Source organism: Tympanuchus pallidicinctus, unplaced genomic scaffold (assembly GCF_026119805.1).
Source record: "Tympanuchus pallidicinctus isolate F22 unplaced genomic scaffold, pur_lepc_1.0 scaffold18, whole genome shotgun sequence".
Lineage (NCBI taxonomy): Eukaryota > Metazoa > Chordata > Aves > Galliformes > Phasianidae > Tympanuchus > Tympanuchus pallidicinctus.
The window spans coordinates 2,936,052-2,958,375 of record NW_026294699.1 but is presented as its reverse complement, the minus strand read 5'-3'; the positions used below and the strand labels follow the sequence as shown (position 1 = coordinate 2,958,375).

The 22,324-nt window shown below is 54.6% G+C and overlaps 4 protein-coding genes across 4 annotated transcripts; 2 read left to right on the top strand and 2 right to left on the bottom strand.

The window, feature by feature from the left end:
- Window positions 1–725: 725 nt before the first annotated feature.
- On the top strand, window positions 726–5,470 carry ECI1 (enoyl-CoA delta isomerase 1). Its single transcript, XM_052680196.1, has 7 exons — window positions 726–859; window positions 1,319–1,447; window positions 2,018–2,145; window positions 2,223–2,369; window positions 3,547–3,668; window positions 3,910–4,088; window positions 4,965–5,470. The coding sequence occupies exons 1-7, from the start codon at window positions 814–816 to the stop codon at window positions 5,129–5,131; spliced, it is 918 nt and encodes a 305-aa protein (XP_052536156.1). The 5' UTR covers window positions 726–813; the 3' UTR covers window positions 5,132–5,470.
- Window positions 5,471–5,702: 232 nt separating this feature from the next.
- On the bottom strand, window positions 5,703–8,675 carry LOC128079136 (deoxyribonuclease-1-like 2). Its single transcript, XM_052680089.1, has 8 exons — window positions 8,529–8,675; window positions 8,271–8,359; window positions 7,275–7,358; window positions 7,004–7,104; window positions 6,813–6,925; window positions 6,525–6,679; window positions 6,344–6,440; window positions 5,703–5,753 (listed from the first exon to the last, which is right to left on the bottom strand). Exons 1-8 carry the CDS (start codon window positions 8,673–8,675, stop codon window positions 5,703–5,705), a joined length of 837 nt encoding a protein of 278 aa, XP_052536049.1.
- Window positions 8,676–11,147: 2,472 nt separating this feature from the next.
- Window positions 11,148–15,274, bottom strand: LOC128079021 (deoxyribonuclease-1). Its single transcript, XM_052679851.1, has 9 exons — window positions 15,131–15,274; window positions 13,888–14,035; window positions 13,344–13,432; window positions 13,126–13,209; window positions 12,929–13,044; window positions 12,459–12,571; window positions 11,851–12,005; window positions 11,681–11,777; window positions 11,148–11,422 (listed from the first exon to the last, which is right to left on the bottom strand). The coding sequence occupies exons 2-9, from the start codon at window positions 14,032–14,034 to the stop codon at window positions 11,369–11,371; spliced, it is 855 nt and encodes a 284-aa protein (XP_052535811.1). The 5' UTR covers window position 14,035; window positions 15,131–15,274; the 3' UTR covers window positions 11,148–11,368.
- A 496-nt stretch (window positions 15,275–15,770) lies between these two features.
- Window positions 15,771–22,237, top strand: INTS15 (integrator complex subunit 15). Its single transcript, XM_052680195.1, has 6 exons — window positions 15,771–16,006; window positions 16,149–16,370; window positions 17,115–17,280; window positions 18,527–19,054; window positions 20,689–20,728; window positions 21,443–22,237. The coding sequence occupies exons 1-6, from the start codon at window positions 15,815–15,817 to the stop codon at window positions 21,648–21,650; spliced, it is 1,356 nt and encodes a 451-aa protein (XP_052536155.1). The 5' UTR covers window positions 15,771–15,814; the 3' UTR covers window positions 21,651–22,237.
- Window positions 22,238–22,324: the final 87 nt, after the last annotated feature.

The window sequence follows — 22,324 nt, the reverse complement described above, 5'->3', positions numbered from 1 at the left end:
GCAGGGTGACAGAGAGGCAGCACTGAACCCGCCATGCTGCTGCCGAATGCAGTCTGCCCGCAGCCCCAGGTCCTGTGCTGCTCCCTGGAATGGCCTCCACTGTGATGAAGTTTACAAGAGGTGCTGGTGCAGCCTCACAGCTCCCACCGGAGGAGCTGCCCCTGGCCATTCTGCCCCAATGTGGATGGTTCTGCAGCCCTGGAGCTACCAGAGCCCTGCTGCCCAAAGACTGAGCTGTGCCTGCAAGGACCTCCACGGGGACACTGCCACGGGATGTAGCCGCACCAGGCTCAGATGTGCAAGGCAGAACCCAGAGGGCAGCAGGGTGGGGGAGGTTTGGGGTCTGCAGAGCAGGTGGAGCAAGCAGGCAGAGCACGATGCAGCACTAAACGAGGTAGAGTAGTGCAGGATGGTGAAGGCAGGACAGGACAGTGCAGGACAACACAGTGCAGCTTAGTGCAGGCTGGTGCAGTCCAGGGCAGTCCAGAGCAGTGCAGGATGGCGCAGGTGTGATGGTGCAGGAGGACACAGCGCAGCATAGCGTAGCCCAGCACGGCATTGGGACTCACGCCCGCCACCACGGGGCGGCAGCACTTCAGTGCCGCGCGGTCGGCTGGGGGCGGGGCTTCAGAGCCGGGGGGCGTGGCTAAGGGACCAGGGCGTGGTCCCAACGCTGGCTTGCCTTAAGGGATGGGGGCGTGGCTTAAAGGCTGGGGGCGTGGCTTTCAGCGCCAAGGAAAGGGGCTGCCGGGCTCCAGGGCGGGGCTGTGAAGCTTGGGGCCGCTCCGTGTCTGCTTGGCCTTCCCGGAGAACATGGCGGCGGCAGCGCTGACCCTTGGCCGTCGGATCGCTCGATCAGGTGCTCCCCTCACGGCTGTGCTATCGACGGTATTGAGTTCTCGCGTCCCCTGCTGCCGGTCCGAGAGGGAGCATCCCCACGGACTTTGCCCCACGGGGGGTGATCTGGAGCCCCGTGTCCCCCCGCGGCCCTTTTCTATACATAATAGAGTACACTTGTGCCCTCTCGCTGGGTCGGGTTCCTCCATGTCCCCACATGGCCGCTGTCAGCGTGTCAGGATTGTCGCATGTCTCCTTGTAGGGGTCAGGGTGCCCCGATCACCCCCACCACGTGTTCGGGTGTCCCCATGTCACTGCACCAAGGTGTGCCGTCTCCCTGTTCCTCCCATGTCACCCTTCTGTGCACTGCAGTGTCCCCGTATCCCCCCACAGTGTGTCACGGTGTCCCCGTGCCCCCTCACAGTGCTCATGGTGTCCCTGTGCCTCTCTCCCTGTCTGCCCTCATACCCCTGTCCCCCAGGTGTGCTGTTTCCCCGCAGCAGCCCACAGGTTTGGAGTCAAGCTGCCTGGCAGCCCCCCGGCCTCCTTTCCACCCAGCGCCGTGCCTTCAGCAACAACAAGATCCTGGTGGAGCTGGACACGACTTCAGGTACAGCGTCACATCACCCCACTGAGCCCCACCATGCAGCCCTGGGCACGGAGAGCCACCAGAGCCCCATACGTTCTGCCTTCAGCCATATAAGGCCAGCAGAGAGAAGAGTGTGGGGACAGAGATGTCACCAGGTGTGGCACTTGGTGAAGCTGTGTGCCATGTGCAGATCCCAGCTTCCATAGGGTCCCTGCTTTGTGTACCCAGCAGAAGCAAGCTGTCCTCCAGGGAGCAGCTGTTGGGATTTCTGTGCCCTGGCAGCCAGGTGTAGCTGTCGCGGGGCCGTGTACCCTCTGCTTGATGTTTCCCAGGGTCTCCTTTGGCTATTGGGCCCCTCCTGTTGGGCCTGCCCTGGGCTCAGACCCTTGGGAAGGCCTCTGGGGCAGGGCTGTCCTGTCTGGGAGGGGTGAAGGGCTGCAGGCCTGAAGAACCAGGGGGAGAAAAGATAGGATCTGAGTAGAGTGGGAAAGCAAAAAGGCTCAGAAGGAATTCTGAGCACAACAGGCATAGGAGTGGTATGTGCTGCTCTGCTGTGGGGTTTCTGATGCCTCTGTGTTTACCATGGCTCAGGTGTAGCCACGATGAAGTTCAAGAGCCCTCCAGTCAACAGCCTCAGCCTGGACTTCCTCACTGAGTTCTGCATAAGTCTGGAGAAGCTGGAGAACGACCGGGCCTGCCGGGCCCTGATCATCACCTCGGTACATGCTGCCCTGGGATGGCAGTGTGCTGCAGGACGCTTTGCCTCTGGGTGATATTTGTGTTTTCTTGGTTCCAGACCATCCCCAGAGTCTTCTCATCTGGCCTGGACATCATGGAGATGTGTGGGAAGAGCACAGAGCACTATGCTGAGTTCTGGAGAGCTGTGCAGGAGATGTGGCTCCGGCTGTACGGCTCCAACATGGTGACAGTCGCTGCAATCAATGCAAGTCCTTTATATTTGCTTTCGTGGCTGCTCTGTGTGCTCTGCTGCTTGCTGTGTAATGTTGTTGTGTGTGCAGGGACAGCCCCCAAACCAGTCTTGTCACTTGCTGAAACAAATACAGTGTTGGGATGTGCAGGTCTGCTGCACCGGGGTATGGGAATGCTTGGGAGTGGGGGGCATCGCAGTCTCCAGGTAATGCTGCACATGATGCTGAGATGCAGCAGCATTTGGGTGATGGGGAGCTCACACTGCACTCATGTCTGGCTAACAGGGGCTCAGACCTAAATACCACAGACACTGTTTTGTGCAGCAAGAGCCAGTCTCAGCCCCAAGAAGTTGCTTGCTAATCTTTAGAGTGCCTGTCACGTGCATAGTGTTTCTTTTGCACAGATGAGACTCATGGGAGTTGTCTGGTCTTGTTTGCCTGGCTGTTGCACTGCCTTTGTAGCTGGAGGGGAGGAGATTGGGTGGGAGCTGTGCAGTACTGCAAATAATTGGCCTCCGCCCTTTGGACAGCAGTGCTTTGGAAGCTGGGCAGTGAGGCATATTCTTGTCTTCTTCCTTTCTGTCTGCTTTGTCCTCCTGCCAGAACTGTGTGCCAGCAGGGAAATACTCTTTGAATTGCAGTGTTCCTAAATATGTTATCCAGTCAGCATCTTGTTTTCATTTTTCAGTGCAGTACTGCTTTGCTCGTGGCTCTGTGTCTGTCTATCTTTGAAGATGACTGGATCTCTGACCAGCTTTCCGCAGGCATCCTGTGAGGGCTAAGCAGGCACTGAATTGTGGTTGAAATTGAAATCGTTTAGATGGCAGTGAGGGTCACAGGCTCATAAGAAAGTGCCATAACAAATCTCTGCAGGTTTTGCAACCCAAGCAGTGTTTTCTCTGGAGGAGTCTCTGAATTAAAGAGTGAAACTCAGTGGGAGCAGAGCAGTTACTTAGATTTTCAGAAACAAAGAGCACTAAAAATGAAAGTATAAAGCATATCAGACATCTTTAGTGGCAGTTTTGAGTCAGGTGATTGGAGCCTTGGGGAGACATCTGTGTTGTCCTTGGCAGCTCTGTCCCTGTGTCTTCCCTGTCATGGAGAAAACAGAGAGGCTGCTGAGGGTGCATGAGCACTCACAGCTGGAGCATGAGGGCTGACCTGAACTCGCTGCTTCCTTCTCCTTGCCAGGGATCCAGCCCAGCTGGAGGATGTCTCATTGCCTTGTCGTGTGACTACAGAATCATGGTGGAGAACCCCAAATATGTCATCGGCCTGAACGAAGCCCAGCTGGGCATTGTGGCTCCCTTCTGGTATGCCAATGTCTTTCATGTCTAGTGTCACAGAGAGGTCCCTAAAAAGAGATCAAAAAGGTTTTAATAAGCTTTAATTTGCCACTGGGATTTAGCTTTGCATTCTTCCTGACAGAGTTCTTGGTAATTGCAGTTGGAGGGTGCAGTGCCTCAGTTCTGACTATGCAATCTATACTGAAACCAGTGCTGGGAGCATGCTTTCCTGTGCACCTGCAAAAGCTTTTCCTGCCATCTCTCCTAGGTTTAAGGACACATTTGTGAATGCTGTGGGGCACCGAGTTGCTGAACGCTCCCTCCAGCTGGGCTTGCTGCACCCTGTGCCTGAGGCCCATCGGATCGGCCTTGTGGACGAGGTGGTGCCAGAGGAGAAGCTGCAGGAGAAGGCTGTGACTGTTGTGGCACAGTGGCTGGCTCTGCCTGGTAAGGGAGGCACCTCCTGCTGCTGCTGCTGCCCTCGGGGCAGCAATTGGGTGTGGGTGTGGGGGGGACAGGAGCTGGTGTGCGGGGCTCCCATGTGAAGTGAAGGTGTAAGTGGCAGGCAGTGCTGTTCGTGACTCAGTCAGAGCCAGCAAGGGTTTATCTGGTTGTAAATGTCCATAGTAGGCAGGTGCTAAAGTAATTTTGGGTCCTGGGTATGTGATTTTCACTCTCAATTCACTGATATGTGCAGTATCATGAAGGAGATTTACACCTGCATGGTGTGCGTGACCAGATGCATGCTGAAGTCCTCAGTCAGCTCCAGCAGGCAGCAGTGCTCCAGCAGCATCCCCATTTCCATGCTGAATTGTGCAGCCTATGGCTGGGATGGCAGGCAGAGTCCAGTGTGTGCAGCAGGGATGAACCTTTGGGGACAGTGCTGATGGCTTTTGTGTGGGATGTTTGGCATGTGCAGAATATTTTCTAGAGGCTGAAGCAGTTGGGAACACGTCAAGCCAGTTGAGTTTCCAAAAACAGATGATTTTGTTCAGCTGCTGCTGTCCTGATCTCAGTAATGTGTAACAGTGTGAGGGTTGGGCTCTAGAGGGCACAGGGAGGAAGAAGTTGCACTGCTTTTTCTGATGTGTCCCAGTAGATCAGTCATTTCCAAGTAGATTAGAGATCAGAATTTTATTGCATGAGAATGTATCCAGGTGAGGTTCCAGACAGCTGAGTTTTCCTGCCCCTTCCCATGCTTTTTTAAAGAGCCCTCCAATGCATGCTACCTGTGCTTTGGAGGCAGCAGCACATGATGACAGTGAGAGAGAGCTGGCTGCTGGGGACCATGCCCGCTCTGCATGCTCACTGTCCTCTCCACAGACCATGCCCGTCAGCTCACCAAGACCATGATGAGGAAGGCAGTGCTGGACCACATGCTAGCTCACCGGGAGGAAGACATTCAGAACTTTGTCAACTTCGTCTCGAAAGACTCCATCCAGAAGTCCCTTTCAATGTACATGGAGATGCTGAAGAAAAAGAAGAGCTGAGGAGCAGCCAGCAGTGGCCCGGTCCCAGGAGCTTTTGTGACCCTCAGAAGCACTGCATTATTTGTAGACTTTCACAGCGAAGCCGTCTGCAGTGTGAGTGATGGGTGAGATGCTGCCTGCTCTGTGGCCACCACAACCACCCCCTCCTGTTAGTCCCCTGAGTGTGCCTGTCACCACTGCTGCCTTCCTGAGGGCAGGGGGAGCTGTTGGCTCAGCTCACCCGAGGAACAAGCAGAGAGAGCCTTGACAACACTGTAGATCAAGCCTACATGTCCTTGGGTATCCTTCCTCCTGTCCAACTACTAATTGTTTGTCAATAAAGCATTTGATGATGTGGGAGATGTGTGCTTCGTTCCCAAGCGTGTCTGCAGTCACTGCTTGCTTCCTGGCTCCTGCTGGACTGGGAGGGCTCTGCCACAAGCCATGGGATGGGGGCCTGTCCACAGCTCTTCTCCAGAGCAGGCTCAGGAGCATCCCACATACAGGGCTCATGGATGGGGCTGCAGAGAGCGTCTTCATGGGGTTTGGTGGGAGCCAGATCTGGGTTGTTGTCTGTGGCAGCAGGAGGAACTCAAGCCATCAGCTTCACCTCGACAGGGTAATGGTCGCTGACTGCCAGGGCCTGCAGGAAGACAGGAGGCAGGGAGGTGTAACACCAGAGTTGTGTGAGCCCTGTGCCCCTCACAGTACTGATGGGGCCTTGGGGTGGCTGTCATCGCTATGTGGGATCTTTGTGGCTGCTGGATGTGGACGGGATGTCCCCAGCCTGGGAGTCATGGAGTTCTGCCCCTGCCATGCCCATTTCTGCCCATGAAAGCCACAGAAACGCCCCATACATCTCTCTTCTCACAGGGATGGGCAGTAATCCCCAAATCCCCCTCACGTGTTCTTGCATGCATCTCCTAGCATGCTCAGCCTCCTGTTGGCTGGCTGTGAGGACAGCTGTACGCCTTAGGTGAGGGCTGCATGCCTTCTCTGCTGTACCTGCAGCCATGGCTGAGCCACCTGGGGCTGCCGACGCTGCTTCACCCTGCATTTGTGCCGGCTCAGAAGCGCAGCAGCCACACGGCTGGGCCCAGGCTGCCAAATCCCAAACACTGGCAGCCTTGTGGTACCAGGTTGTGTTTGCTGCACCTGGGGCAGCTCAGCTATGCTGTCCCAAAGAGCTCCGTGCACAGCAGACACTGAGTCCTGCTGATGATCCCTGCTCACCTCTTCCTGCTCCAGCTGGAAAGCGTGCTGGAAATTGTACACAGCGGCTGAGTTTGGCATGATACTCCGCTTCAGCTTGGCTCCGCACACCACAATCCTGCAAGGGAACAGCACGCAGTGGGCGCTGCTTCCACAGAAGCCTCTGTGGGGCCCTGTGGCACGGAGCCACGGCAGCACCCACCTGTCATAGGCACAGTCTGACTTCCCCACGGTGGAGTCAGCGCTGTCTGGGATCAGCCACTTGAAGACATCGCTGCTGCGCAGGCGGATGGAGGCCCAGTCGCTCTGCTTCACGTAGCTGCAGTCAGCATTGAAGTCCCCCAGGAACATGATGTTCTGCGGAAAGGGCGATGCGGGGGCTCAGCTATCCACCCCCAGAGCCTGGCCCCGAGCCCAGCTTTGTGGCCATCCCTTCCTCCCCTGGAAGGAGACGGGGCCATAGCGGGGATGGTGCTGCTGGGGCACTCACATCTGTCCCCCACTTGTTGACCACAGCCAGGTAGACATCGTAGAGGGCATCGATCTCAGCAACAGCATCATGCGGGGCTGAGTGCAATGGCACCATCACAAACTCCCCCGCTTCTGTGTGGAGAGGAACAGCAGCCTGCTCACCCATCCTCATTCAGGCTGAGGAGCCGTCCCCCGCCCCACGCTGCTCACTGCTGCGGGGTGCTGACACCCTGAGGATGAACGGCTCTCGGCTGAAGATGTCCTGTGGATCCTCGTACTGATAGGTGTCCACCACCGACACGACGTCTGTTCTGTGGGATGAGGGGACGGTGACCCCGGGCTCAGCACGGCCCACCAGCATGGCCCCTGCCTCAGCCCTGCCGTAGTGGCTTTGCTGTCCTGAACTCCATCCGGTGACATGGGACCCCTGTGTCCCCTCTGCAACAGGCCAAGGGGAACAGCAGCATGCCCACCCCGTTACCTGTAGATGAAGAGGTACATCTCCTTGTAGTTGTCCCGTCCCAGGGGCCCGCTGATCTCGTAGTCATATGGGGATGAGGACACACTGCAGGCATGCAAATGGAGGGCAGTTGCACAGCTGGCATGGTGCTGGCACAGCCCTGGGATGACCCTAGCTCTGCCAGCCTCATGGGCACCGCAGCCCTGAGGCACCTGCCATCCCCAGCCACGAGCTCCATTCTCCCTGTACAGCAGCAGGGTGCAGGTCTGACCCCTGCCAACAATTTCTCTGCAGGGATACTCTCCATCTTCATTTGCATCTAAGCTAAATTAATTGGCAGCCTGGAGCCTGCAGGTCCTGGCGTCACCCTTGCTGCCACGCTAGCTTTGTGGTGATGCTGGAGGGAACCAAAGGGGTGAGGACATGGGCCGGGCATACCTGCTTGGGAGCACTCATCTCTGCCACAGCCTCGCTCAGCACTGAGTCCCACCAGTGGAGTACCCCATCCCTGTGGCACCCTTGGCTGTGCAGAGCTCTGCACCTCAGAGCACAGCCACCTCCACCACTCCCCATCTGCTTTGAAGCTGATTTGTCACATTTTGCCAGGCTAAGCCCCAGCCTTGTGGACTTCATCCTCAGCCTCAGTTTTCCCCTGTCCCATTGCATTTTCCAGATTCAGTGTGCCAGAGTTATAATTCCTTTCAGCCTTCTGTGTTCAGGTGTGACCTCAGCCTTCACAAGGGTTTTGCCCCATTGGCACCCCTGTGCCCCCAGGGTGAAGCACCGCATGACACCCAGCAGGCTCCAAGCTGCCCGCAGGCACCTCAGCTGCTCCTTCCCATTTCCTTCTGTGAAGCTACAACAATTTCCTCTTATTCCTCTTCCAGAAAACCAACTGTCTTTCAACAGAATTTCTTTTGTTTTCCTTTTATTGCTCAAGCAGCTTCATTTTCCATGCGCAGTGCCAGCATTTTAACCCCAGCGGCTTCAGCCCCAGAGCCCCAGCCCCTCTCGTACCTGTTGAGCTGCTCCAGAAGCTCGGTGACAGCGCTGAGATCAGAGTCACGCACCTCCTGCACCAGCACAACATCGTAGCGGCGCAGGATCTGCAGTGGTGATGGTGAGAGGAAGCCTGGCACTGAGGTGGCTGGCACTGGGACAATGTTCCAGCCACCACCGTGTCCCCAAGCAGCTCCAGCACAGGGGCTGTGTTTGAGCTCTGTCCCTGCACACAGCCCATCCCCACGTGCTCCACGCAGCACCGGCTGTACTCACATTGATGATGACACCTGCCACGCTCTCATCAGACATCTTGCTGTCCCCAAATGCCTGGATGTTGAAGGCACCGATGCGCAGCACGGCGGTGGCTGGGCACAGGAGAGCTGTACTCAGCAGGGACAGTGCCAGCACCACGGTCCCCATTCTGCCAGGAGGGATTCTGAGCCACGGGATTCAACGACAGGAGCCAGGCTTTATTCTGGGCTTGGAAAGGGCTTCGCATATGGGGATAGAGTGAAAAAATCCACGTAGGTCCTTCTCAACTGCTGTGCCCTGTTGGATACCAAGCCAGCAGGTGGGCTGCCACAAATTCCAGAGGAAGACAAAGCTCATTCTGCCTAGGAGCGCCTCTACCCATCACTTGTGAGCTCTGGGAGCTCCTAGCCCTGCTCCCCATGACGCTCTCCTGCTCCAACTACAGGCTCCTTCCCTCTCTGCCTGCACCCCAGAATGTATTGCATCCTTCTGTTTGCTCGCAGTCCCCTCCAGACCTTGCACTGCTATTCTGCATCCTTAAACTCAGCCACAGACCCCCTTCATCTCTTCCATGCTGCTCCCCAAAGCCGGTTGCTTTCTGTGCTGGAATTGCGTCGCTCATCAGGCTTGGAAGATACGGGAGCTACTCCTAATTCCAGCAGACCCTGGTTCCTCCAGTTCTGTGAATGAACCACAGTGAGTGCCCACACCACAGGTACCTGGCTCCCAGCCCATTACATCGCAGCCCTGAAAGGCACTGAGCCCCAGCTCCATCCTTACCGTGTGAGCACGCAGCACTTCTGCCCTGGCGGCAGCAGGCGGGCTGTTTTATTCCCAGCTGAGATGCTGGAAAAGCAGGATGAGTCGGACACCCCCGTGGGTGTTTTGGCACAGGTTTGGGCTCCTTCCTACATTGGGAAACCAAAACCCGCACAGGGGCAGGGTGGGGCCAGCGTCAGCATCTCTGAGCTCAACACCAAGAAGGGGCTGGGGAGGAGTGGGGCAGTGGGGCAGCCCAGTGGGGAATATGGGGAGCTCGAGGTATGCAGCTGGGGTGGGTAGCTGGCAGTGCCCCCAGCCCAGCACTATGCCATGGGGGGAGGGGGAAGGCAGGTGACTGGAGGGGATGGCCTTAATGCAAGTGATTCAGACATGTAATTAGAAGGAACAGAAGGAAACGGCAGGGCATTCGGGTCAAGCCGGTTGGATCTTCAGTGGCACGACGGGCCTCTGTGCAAGGGGTGAGCCACAGATGCCTGGAGCAGCTGCAGTGGTCAGCCAGAATCACCCCACTGGTCACCCAAAGCAACCCTGCAGGTGTCCTCAAGCAGCTCCATTGGGCACCCAAAGCAATTCCATTGGTTGCACAAAGCAGCCCTGCTCTTGACTCAATGCAGTCCAAGGTGTGGTGCCGACCCAGTCCCACTGGTGAGGCTGCAACATGGCTGGGACCATATCCCAGGGTCCCCGTGCACACACCCCATCCCAGAGGGTCAGGGGACAGAGCTGGCAGCTAGGGAGGTCACCTCATCATGCCGGGACTCGTCAGGCTGTTGCACACACCACTGGTATGGCATCCTCACCATCAGTCACGGGGTGAGTCCGGTGCCCTCGCATACACCTTTGCGTTCCTGCAGGATTGCTAAGCTCAGGCTTTGCACCATCCCTGCAGGCAGCGTGTGGCCCAGTTCCTTTGGGAGAAGCGTTTCCTCTTTCTCCTCTGGGACTGATGCTCCAAGGCATGGCCCTCCCTTGCAGCGGGGCTGCTGGGGCATGCAGGGTCCTACAGGGCATGAAACATCCAGTTTGGGACTCTTCATCCACAGGTACTGAAACCCCCAGGAAGGCACTGAAACCCTTAGGGAGACACTGAAACGCTGGGAAGGTATCAAAACACCTGGGAAGGTACTGAAACTGTGAGAAAGCACTGAAACCCCCGGGAAGGCACCGCACCACTGAGTGGGAGCTGACTCACATCCTCCACCACCTGCCACCATCATCACCAGCACCCATCAGACACCCTGCAGCCAGGAGGGCTCCAGCAGGATGTGGCCCCATGATGTAGGAAAAGCTGCTTGCGTCACGCGACTCAGCAAGAGTGACAGGTCCTGCCTGAACCCTCCCAGGCCTTTCCCAGCAGCCTGCTTTCTTACTTGCTCAGATAGGAGCTGCCCTTCCCACCCACAGGGCCTGATGTTCTCATCTTGGGTCCATGACAGGGATGCCACAAAGGAGGGGGTTGCTGAGCTTTGGACAGGAGATGGAGGCAAATGGGTGAGCACCCTGAGCATCCCGCTGACCACATGGTTGTTCCCTAGGGGTGTTCCTTTGCTGAGCACCCTCATGCCCTTGGGTGTGTCCCCAAAATGTGGTGTGGAAAAGTGGAAATGAGTCCTATAGGATGGGAGCGAAGGCACATGCGTGGGGCTGCTCTGGGACACACAGGAGATGGTGGGGTTTGCAGGGCAGGATGTGTGCAAGGGAGTGTGTTTGTGTGCACATGGGATAATGTGCATATGGAGGAGTGTGTATGAGAGGGAGTGTGTGCATCAGTGGGCAGGTGGGGGTGCACAGCACGCACACAGGATGGTGCTTATGGGGTGTGTGATCATGGGGATGTGAGCTCACTGATGGCACTCGTGTGGGAGCGGCACCCTGCCACCAATTGAGCCTAAGTCTGTCTCCAGAGCACAAGGGCTGCACATGACATCATTTTAATGCAAGCTGAGGGCATCCCACAGTGGAAGGATCCCCGAGGGCTGGCTCCTTGCAAAGGCAGCACGCAGCAAATCAAATGGTCACAGAGCTTTGTTGGAGCTGGTGGCGCGTGGACTCCTCGCCGCTGGCTGTTGGCGCAGGTCTCAGCGGGCCTTCAGCGTCACCTCCACTGGGAAATGGTCACTGATGGCCAAAGCCTGAGTGCAGGGAAAGCAGAGGGGTGGCTTTGCTTGCCCAGATCTGGTCTCCTTGCTGCATCCAGCTGGGGCTCAAAGGTTCTGCTGACCAGACCCCAAATGTTGCTTTGCAATGGTGCACAGGTGGCAAGAGGGCCACTTTTGGATGCCTGTGCTTACTCACAGAGGCTTTGTGGATTGGATTAACATAGCACCAGGTGAAACCATCAGCCCCTCAGCAGGCCCCTGCCATCACCCAGCCCCTGCCCCTTCACTCACATCCTTGTTCTGGATACGCAAAGTCTCCTGGAAGTTGTTGACTTTAGCAGAGCCATACTCAATCGCTTGGCGCAGCTCAGAGCCACAAGCAACGATGCTGTCAGGGCAATGGGGGGGTCAGCACCTGCTGCTCCCATGGCAGTCCCCGTGCCCACTGTTGTGCCACCCACCGGTCGTAGGCGCAGTCGGTGCTGGTGACGGTGGTGTCGGCGCTGTCGGGGATGAGCCACTCGCAGGAGCTCAGGGAGCGCAGGCGGATGGAGGGCCACTGCTCCGCGGTCACGTAGGAGCAGTCAGCGTTGAAGTCACCCATGAAGAAGATGTTCTGCAGGGCAGCACTGCGCTGAGCCTGGCTCGTGGCCCTGGTGCCCACAGCATGGCTGCTCACAGGTCCAATGCCCACCGGTGAGCCCTGATCTCGGGTTGCCCCAAGAGTCAGTGGGGTTTTGTGGCCATATATCTGGCGTGGCAGCCCTCCAGAGCCTTTCAGCCATGCCTATAGGCTAGGAAAGGACATTACAGGGCAGCAATGGCTCCCCAGACTCACACAGGGCAGCAGGACCCATCCAGCTCTCTGTGGCAGAGAGTGCATTGGAGCCAGCCTGCAGCTCTATGCCATCTCTATGCCCACACACTGTGGGGTGGCACCCACTCCAACAGGGTCATTCCAACACACAAGGTCTTCCATGAGATGCATCTATCTATGGATGGCTGCTGGGATGTGCTACAGCCCTCCTGCGTCCCAGGGAAGGAGCAGGGACATCTCAGTGCCACTTACATTGGTTGCCCACTTGTCGATGACATCCGTGTAGACGTCAGCAAGTGCATCGATCTCAGCTGGGGCATTGCTGGGCTCTGCGTGCAGGGGCACGATGACAAATTCGTCCACCTCTGACAAGGACACAGCTGTCAGCCCCCGGGCATGGAGCCAGGGCAGCCTCTGAGCTCTGTTGCTCTCCTTTTTCCCAAGCTCTCGTGGTTTTGGGAAGGAGGCAGGAGGTGGAGGAGAGATGGGAGTGTATGAAAGCGCACTGTGATGGAAGCTGTGAGGTGATGGAAGATGGGACAATGTGGGAAAACCCTGGGGCACCTTCAGATGGGAGAAGTCCCTGCAGCAATGAGTGACCACAGTGGGGACCCTATGATGGGTTCAGGCAGCCCCATAGGCCAGCAGTCGGGCTGATGGGGCTGGGGGCAGCAGTGTCAGTGGGAACAGTAACACAGCCACCATGTGGAGGCTCTGCTCACGCGTGGTGGGAGAGGAGAACTTCACGATGAAGGGCTCCCTGCTGAAGATGTCTGTCCCACAGGACTCGCAGCCATCATCATAGTAGTAGCTTTCCAGCACAGAGACAATGTCCGACCTGAAGGAGGAGAGTGGGAAGGTGCAGCTCCCTCCAGGATGGGACAGCAGTTGGCAGGGGGACACTGGTGGCATCCCTTACCTATAGATAAAGACGTACTGCTCCTTGTAGCTGTTCCGACCCAGGGGGATGCTGCTCAAAAAGCTGTAGGGGTACGATGATGCGCTGGGAGGAAAACGTGGAGACAGTGAGGGAGGATCTCTCTGGCCATGCTGGAGGTGTTGCAGTGCAAGATGCTGCCCAGGCTCTGCCCCAGCACTCATTTGCTGGCACCCGGCACCCAGTGCCATCAGGGTCACCTGTTGAGCTGGGACATCAGCTTATTCACCGAGCTCAGGTCAGAATCCCTCACTTCCTGCACCAAGGTGATGTCGTACTCCACCAGGATCTGCAGGAACAAGCTGGGAGCTGCTCACTCATGGCTGGGAGCTGCTCATGTGGTGCCACTGGGGAACAGAGAGCCGTGAGAAGGATCCACCTGGCTTGGAGGTCCATAGAGGGACACAGGGGCCTCCAACACCAGCTCTCTAGCAGCCATCATGCCAGCAGCATATTAGTCATAAGCTGCTATGAGGTGCCCGGGTGGCATCGAGCAGTTCCTGTGCTTAGGCAGAGACCAGTGAGAATGGAGACAGCCTGGGCTGGAGATGGGGATTGGAGAGCAGCAGGTAGGAGGGTAGGTGGAGACGTGGAAAATGCATGGATAGAAGCACAGATGGATGGAGGCGTGGATGCATGCATGAATGTATGCTCACACAGACGGACAAGTGCCTGGCTGCCCCAAGCCAAATACATCCCAGGGACAGAGCACAGCCAGTGCTGCTCCTCTCCCCCAGCACTCACAGAGACAATGAAGTCTGCAATGGTCTGGTTGGACATCTTGCTGTCTCCAAACGTCTTGATGTTGAAGGCACTGATCCTCAGTGTGGCGGCTGCATGCAGCAGCAGTGCCGCAGTCAGCAGCTCCAGCACCAGCTTTGGGGCTGCCATCCTGCATGCAAAGGAGCAGGGAATGAACCAGGGGAATGAGACCTTGTCCCTGCTCATATGGGGCCCCATCCTGCTGTCCCAGTGCTGCCCATCCTCCTGCAGGCAGCCCAGATCTCCTGCAGAGCCTGAGCTGATAACTCTGGCACAGGAACAAATGCCATTCCAGGTGACTCAGAGCAGCTGCTCCTTCACTCACAGACACCTCTCTGGGCCTGGTGACAAGTGCTGTGGGAGCAGGAGGTGTTGGCCCAGCTGGAGCCCTCCTCGGCCCTGAGCACAGGTGCAGATCAGGGCTTTTCTGGGCATTTTATGTGCTGGAAAGACCTCCTTTAGAGCTGTTTCCCTGTGCTGTGCTGCAGATCTTTAGGTCACTGAGCTATGCACGGACACAGCCACTGCCACGCAGGTGCTCACGAGCTCGCCTGCTCTCCATGACCCACCTGGAAGGGGGCATCTCAGTTTGTGCCTCTCTCATTGCTCCTCAGGTGTGTCCAGGTATCCAAAAGACCCTATAGCAGCTGTGCTGGAGCAGAGTGAGGGATGCATGCCCCCAGCACTCCTGCATGCCAGCAGCATCCTTCTCTGGAGTGGGCAAGGGCCCCCTGCACCCTGACATCTCTCTGCACCTGGGGCTACCATGTCAACTGCACTGCTCCTGCCCTGTCTGCACCCAGGAGAGCACTATAGGATCTGCTCCAATGCCACACAGCAGCCCCCATCCACAGGAAAAGCGGTTGGGGTAATGTTTCACTACGTCCTTCCAACACGATCAGATCTGAACTGTGGCCAAGCCTGTGTGCCCTGAGCACCTGGAGCAGCAATGGGATCTGCTGGTAGGACTGGGAAACAACCCCAGCTTTGTGGCCCCCCAGGCTTGTTTTAGTGGCCGGAGCAACCAGTCTGATGAAAACACTCAGTTTTCCCATTTTTCTTTCCTTGCTACAATGGCAAATGCTTAAGATTCTAATGCTCCAATTCCTGGTAATGCTATGATATGGCAATGCCCCCACGGGTGAGGCACCTGCGGATGTATGCATGCACGCAGATGCTCAGGCGATGCCTGTGAGCTGCAGCCTTTGCACAAAGCAAAACTCACCTGAGCTGCAGAAAATGGCTTTGCAGGGAGATCCTCAGGAGCGTGACGTACCTGTGGAGCCGTCCCCTGGTCACTGGAAGGGGAAGGAGGTGTGACACCTGTATTTATAAGGAGGGCTGTGCTGGCTTTGCCAACAGCCCAGCCAACAAGCGTGCAAGGCCTCGGGCTCCATATGGCGTTTTTTCATGGAAACAAAGGTCTGTTCAGTGAAAAAATAAATAAATAGCTTTTTCAATCAATGCCAGCAGCTGTGAAACACTGAGAGCACCGGATTGCAGTGCACCCCAGGTGGACAACATAGGGGAAATGACCACTTGCAGCCTGCTGGGGGTTGTTTTATGCACCTTGGTGGTTTCAACTTGGTGCTCTGTGCTGTGGGATGGGGCATGCACTCCAGTTTCTGCCACGGTTCCCTATCCCCAGGGCCCCCCCCGCGGCCTATAGGCCGCGGGGGGGGCCCTGGGGACAGGGACCAGTGGCCAAAACAGCACAGTGAGTGACACTCGCCACCCACAGCATGAGGGTGCAGCGCGCAGCCCCACCAACAGAGGGCGCTGCAGAGCGAGGGACGCGCGGAACGCCTTCGACCTCTTTTGGTCCCTGCGAGCTTCCGTAGCTCCCCCACGGTTGCGCGCATGCGCATTGACGAGAAGGCCGCGCAGAGCCGGGAGAGGGGAGAGAACCATGAGTGACATCCGGCACTCGTTGCTCCGGCGGGACGCGCTGAGCGCCGCTAAGGAGGTGTTGTATCACCTCGATATCTACTTCAGCAGCCAGCTGCAGAGCGCTCCGCTGCCTCTGGTGGATAAAGGCCCGGCTGAGCTGCTGGAGGAATTCCTCTTCCAGGTCCCCAAGGAACGCGGTGCTCCGCCCAAGGTGCGGCCCGACCCCGCGAGGCCTGAGGGGATGCGGGGTTTGGTGAGGTGGTGGCGAACACCGAGCTGTGACCGCCCGGCCGGCCCTCTTTTTCTCATGAATCCCCAGTGCGATTCGCTGTTTTGCTTCTGTTTCCTTCCAGAGATTGACTTCGCTTCAGGAACTTCAGCTCCTTGAGATTATGTGCAATTATTTCCAAGAGCAAACCAAGGATTCGGTTCGGCAGATCATTTTCTCATCGCTCTTCAGCCCTCAAGGGAACAAAGCGGATGACAACAGGATGGCTTTACTGGGAAAGCTGGTTTCCATGGCGGTGGCTGTGTGCAGAGTGCCCGTGCTGGAGTGTGCTGCCTTCTGGCTGCAGGTGTGATTTATGGCTGAACGAATCACCGTGGGAAGGAGCAAAAGGCCGTGCGGCAGTGGGTGCCACCTCATGGTTGGTCACAGCTGCTTGCAGGCAACTCCTCTTCCATGGTGGTTTTAACTGACAGGTGGCTGTTGCAGCTTCTGTCGCGCTGTGATGTGTCACTCTGTGCTCACGTAGAATCACAGAATGGCCTGGGTTGAAAAGGAGCACAGCGCTCATCCAGCTCCAACCCCCTGCTGTGTGCAGGTCGCCAACCAGCAGCCCAGGCTGCCCAGAGCCACATCCAGCCTGGCCTCGAATGCCTGCAGGGATGGGGCATCCACAGCCTCCTTGGGCAACCTGTGCCAGTGCCTCACCACCCTCTGTGCTCACATCCATCCTTTACTCCAACACAGGGCAGAGCTTTTGCTAATCTGTGTACAGTGTTCCATCTGTTGAGCTTGGTAGAGGAAGGGATGTATCCTGGGCAGCAGAAGAGTCTGTAGATTATTTTTAAAGAACGCAGCTCTTAGACAATGTGGGGGTTGCACAGAGCTTTTCCACGTTAAGATTTTACTTCTCTCTATGAATGGGTCATTTATATGCACTTTGATTTTGGGAAAGTGGAAACGCAGGTGTTGAACCAGCAAAGCTTCTGAGCAAGGAGTGTCTGGGCAGAGTGAACTGAAAGCCAGCTCTATAGAACTTTCTGTGATTTGTTTTAAGCTGCTTCTCATGGTGTGCTACCTTCCATCCCTGCAGCGAACTCCTGCGGTGTTCTGTGTGAGATTGGCCCGAGCCTTGGTTGATGACTACTGCAACTTGGTGCCAGGGTCCATCCAAACCCTGAAGCAGATATTCAGTGCCAGTCCTCGCTTCTGCTGCCAGTTCATCACAGCGGTCACAGCTCTCTATGACCTCTCCTCAGGTAAATATTTCCTGGCTGTGTCTTACAGAGCAAGAGGTATGGTGTAAAGCAACACAAATTAACTGTTGCGAGCAGTTAACTGTAGTAATTCTTAAGATGCTTGTAACAATGGAACTATTGCTGGCAGCAGCTCAGAGTTGTGACCTCAACTGTTGCTGGGGTGAGGAAGAAAGTAAGGAGTAACTGAAGGGAGAGTCTGTAACAGAGAAGCAGCCAGGTAACACCTGATAGTGGGCAAAGGACAAAAAGACCTCGTTGATTGAGTAGCATTAGAAATTAGGGCACTTCTGCTTGGGCTGGGCAGTGTTTCTTCCCTGTTGTGTCTGTGTCTGCTAGCCAGCAGATAGACTCAGGTCTGTTTGCCAGTCAAATTCCTTTCAAAAATGGAGAAAATTCAAGTTCTGAATGTTCACAAGCTCTTGAGCAGTGATATGAAATGCAGTTAACAGTGTACCTACCTCCTGTGTGTGCATCACCTCGTATTGATACGTCCTGTCTCGTGTCGGTGTTGCTCAGAGTCTAGAAACATGCATGTGTCTAAAAGAAGACTGTTTTATTTTTACCCAGTGAGACAACTTGTGATAGGCCAACACACAACCATGTGCTAAATGCCAACGCTGCGTGGTGTTAGAAAAAAAGTAAATGCTATTTGGTATGGATAAAGGAAGTGTTTTGCTCATTCTTCTCCGTAGCTTCATGTTGATGAGAGAGAGATGCAGGCTTTTAGAAGTAGAGCTTGTAGCATATTTTCCCTCAGTATTTTATATAAATTTTGTGCAACCATGTGAAATCTCATCCAACTTTAAAAATGTCAGAAAAAAAATAGCAGGAGTTGTAGGAAGTTCTTATTTACTATTATTGTTACTCAATTTCTTGATTTGAGATGTTGCTGATGCTACGAGGAAGGAAATCTTGTTTTCCAATGACTGCCCTGTGACTGGGCAGCCTCCTGTGTTCTGGGGACAAGATTTGGGTCCACAAATGGCAGCGTGCCTGGAAAGAAAATAACAAAAAAGAGCTTTGCTGAGGAAAGGGTTAAAAGTTGATGTGGTGCTTTCAGAACAAAAGCTGAGGTGAACAGGAGGTGATGGTTGTGTCACCCAGGGGCAAAATTGCTTCACGAAAAAGCGGCAGACTTGGGGAGGCTCTGAAATTGCAGTAGTGACAGTGCAGAAAGTGTGTATGTGTGAGAGGATTGGAGTGCTGTCCCGTCCTGCTCACTGAGCCACGTCTTCCCTTTCTTCAGATGACCTCATCCCTCCTTCAGACCTGCTCGAGTTGATTGTTTCCTGGATCTTCGAAGACCCCCGCTTGATCCTCATCACCTTTCTGAACACTCCTATTGCAGCCAACCTGCCCATAGGGTTTTTAGAGCTCACCCCGCTGACGGGGCTGATCCGTTGGTGTGTGAAGGCCCCCTTGGCTTACAAAAGGAAGAAGAAAGCCTCTCTCTCCAATGGACACCCCACCAGCAAGATTGCCAAGGACTCGGCTGAAGGAGATGATGGAGATTGCCATCAACTGTATTCAAAACTGCATCTGAGCGTCCTGCAGGTTCTTATGATGCTTCAGGGACACTTAACAGAGAAGAACCTTTACGGGCGCCTGGGGCTGATACCCTTTGATCATGTGGTTCCACTCGTGGAGGAAATTAACAGGCTGTCTGATGAACTCAATCCTCTCAATGCATCCAAAGAGATTGAACTGGCTCTGGACAGACTGGCTCAGGCTTTGCAAGTGGCCATGGCATCAGGAGCGCTCCTCTGCACCCGAGGTAAGTGGTCAGTGGGGCTGCCAAGGAACCTGGCTTTGGCTTCTTTTCCTCCATTTCATGAGAGGGACGTGACCTTATCCTGCTGAGGTTCTTTGCTTGGATCTTGGTCCCTCTCTGAACTCTCCCTACTTTGAAAAATAATTCTGGGGCCAGCTTTTGAGAGCGGAGGGCAGATGTGTCGTGTGAAACCGCAGCACTTGTGCCCAGTTGGCACACTAAAAGCTTAATTTATTTTTCCACCAGCTTTGTAAACTTGCTGTGAAATGCAGAAAGTGATGACCAGGAGCCAGAGGGAGCCTAGAGTTGTCTTGCTTGGCCTAGCTCTCCAGCAGAGACTCCAGCCTGCAGTTCTTCCTGTGTTTCTCATGAGAGCAGTCTGGGCTGCCTTCTGACTGGCTCAGGGGTCACTTGTACATCGTGGTGTTTAAAGTAGGAAGAAAGTATTGAAACCGTTTCTTATGGTGGTAACCTCATGAGTCACTGAAACTTCTGCAGTTTAAATAAAGAGGTTTTGCAGAGCAGCATAAGCCTGATCTGAAATCCTAAACTGATGGGAAGCCGTGCAGTGCTGATGAGCATGCAGCTGAATGTCAGTCAAAGGTTGCTCCTTCACCAGAGGATGAGGCACAGTATTGACTCTGCATCTGTGAATGTGAGGCTTGCTTTAGCTGAGAGCGTGGGCAGAGCTTGATCCTGTCTGTATAACTGCTTTCCAGGAAAGCTGTGTACTTCCCCACGCAGTCTGGGGCCAGGGATTACTTGTACCTAGTTAAAAAGCACTCTTGAGTTGTTTTTCAATTGGTCTTCTCTGAGTTTACTTGCTGGAGGAGAGACTGTGAAGTAGATTGCCATGAGGTTCATGTGTTAAACAAGGGATGAGAAAAACAAATTAAGACAGTTTATCTGGAACTTCTGGGTCTTCAGTTCTTCAGTGACACAGTATTACAGTCTGTGCATTTTAAGTCAAAGTTATTGAAGAAGCCTGTTAATGTGGCTTTTGTCTGTCTTTCCTGTTTTGAAAACCAGTTCTTTTCCTGCCCTTTGACTCAATGCATTTGACATTGTAAGCACTGTATTCACGGAGCAGTCACACCTTGTATTAGCTGTCTTAGTTACTTATTGATAGATGTGTTCCTGTGGTCAGATCATTCAGATTCCCAGTTCTTGGCACTGTATGTCTGAACGTCATCTTGCCTGAACTGTTTTCAAATGCTTGAGCTCTTCTGTTATCCTGGGAGGTCAGCAGCATCTCGTATTTCAAAGGGTAGAGGCAGGGCTGGCTGTAAGCACAGTGAGCTGGGACCTGCCATCTCCCTTGGCTGCAGGTTCCTGGTGGCAGGAGCTGGGCAGAGCTGTGTCAGGCCTGCTATGTGTGCAGTGCTAAGGCTTGGGCTGCCTTCAGGTGAAATTGTTTCCTGTGTGGTAGTGAAGGTTCAAAGTAGAACACAGAATGAAGTGTGAAGCAGAAAAAGCTGAGGCAAGAACTGAAGAAATAGAGAAACATTTTCTCTCTTACAGATATCTTACTGTTTTGAGAATGGGATTGTGGAGCTTTTCCAGTAACCTGACCTTACAAAGAAAGTTGCTCTCGTTTCTGCTTGACCCTTGTTGATCTGTACTCTGTTCTCTTTCAGATGACTTGAGAACCGTGTGCTCCAGGCTACCACACAACAAGTAAGAGACCTTCCTGTACCCGTGTCTCAAGTACCTGAGACACATACTTGAGAGCTGTTGAGACAAAACCTCCTTTAAAAATTTGTACTTGCTGTCTGGAAGCTGGCCTTTGTTCAGACACAGCTTAGTATCAGGTTAAGGGTGATGGTTGTTTTTCCCCTGGATGCTTGAGGAGGGTTCCGTGACTCCCTTTATAGAGATGTTTTTACCCAACCTGCATTAAACCAAATGAACAGAAGGGAGAACAAAATGACAGTGTGGAACCTATCCCAAACTTATCCCATTCTCCTAACTCCCCCATGGTTTCAACCAAACCAGAGCTTAACTGTACTTTGTTTCTCACCTCTCACCCTTAGCAAACCTCTGATCTTTTCTTAGTAGTAGCTGAACATGCTCAGAGGTAGAATCTCCCCTTGCAAAAGCCTGGTGGTGCCCATGCTGTGGGAAGCTGCACCCAGCTTGGTGTTCCCTGTCTTGTTAACCTGTGAGGATTACAGAAAAAGGAATAATACTCAAAAGGAAAAATACTCAAAATACTCAAAAGTTGCCTTTAGTGGAAATGACATCATTTCTGCTCACAGCGGTGTTTTTTAATAAGACACTTTCAGCAGAAAGCAGTGTCCACTTGAAGAGTGCTCACAAAGTGAAAATGAGCTTGCTTGCAGCTAGTTTGCCTTCTCAAAGTAACACAACTGTCTGCACTTCTCTCTGCAGCCTTTTGCAGCTGGTCATCTCAGGACCTGTACAGCAACCGGCCCACAGCGCTCTGCCTCCAGGATTCTATCCTCACATCCACACCCCCCCTCTGGGTTACCCTGCACACGGTGCTCACCCCGCTCTCCCAGCTCACCCTGCTCTCCCAGCTCACCCCGTACAAACGTTCATACCAGGAATGACGTTCCCCTACAGGCCTATCCGCTAACGTGCTCAGACTGCAGAAGGTGATGGCTTCCCTTGGTCTGAGGAAGCCTTGCAGAGAAAAGCAACCGTCTCCAGAGCCAAGTTTTCCTCTTCGTTGGGAAGCTGGGCAGTGCCTGCAGGAGGGCTCCACCTCTGGGAGCAGAGAAGACTCCAGGGGGAGGATAGCAGTTACTCTGAATGTGGGCTGAGGATATGAGAGCACCACATGGATGAAGGGAGGGAGTGGAAAAAGGCAAGCGAGTCGAACCCTCTGGAGCATGCGGCGACCCTTTTGACCCACGGTATTTGATACAAGCACCGTGCTCAGTACATCTCTCAGCGGGGTGCAGCGGGGTGTTTGTCAGTAGCCCCTGCCTGTTTGGCACACTGAGAGCAGCACAGTCGTGCTCTGGGCGGTGGGGCCAGATGGAAAGCCATACAGTTTTTCACGCAAATCCACTCCAGCCTGTCCATCTCTTTGTAAATGTTTGTATCTATAGCTACAGAATGTGTACACTGTATATTTTTGGAACACAAATGTTTGCTTCAGAAGCACAAGGTAGAATAAAGCATCACTTCCTATTAAAGGAAACCGCTTAAGACGCATCACGTAGTTCGGTGGCTTTATCTTTCGGTAGCGATTAGGAGGTGCGATGCGATAGGCCGGCACTGGGGGAGGGGCGGGGCAGCCGCTGC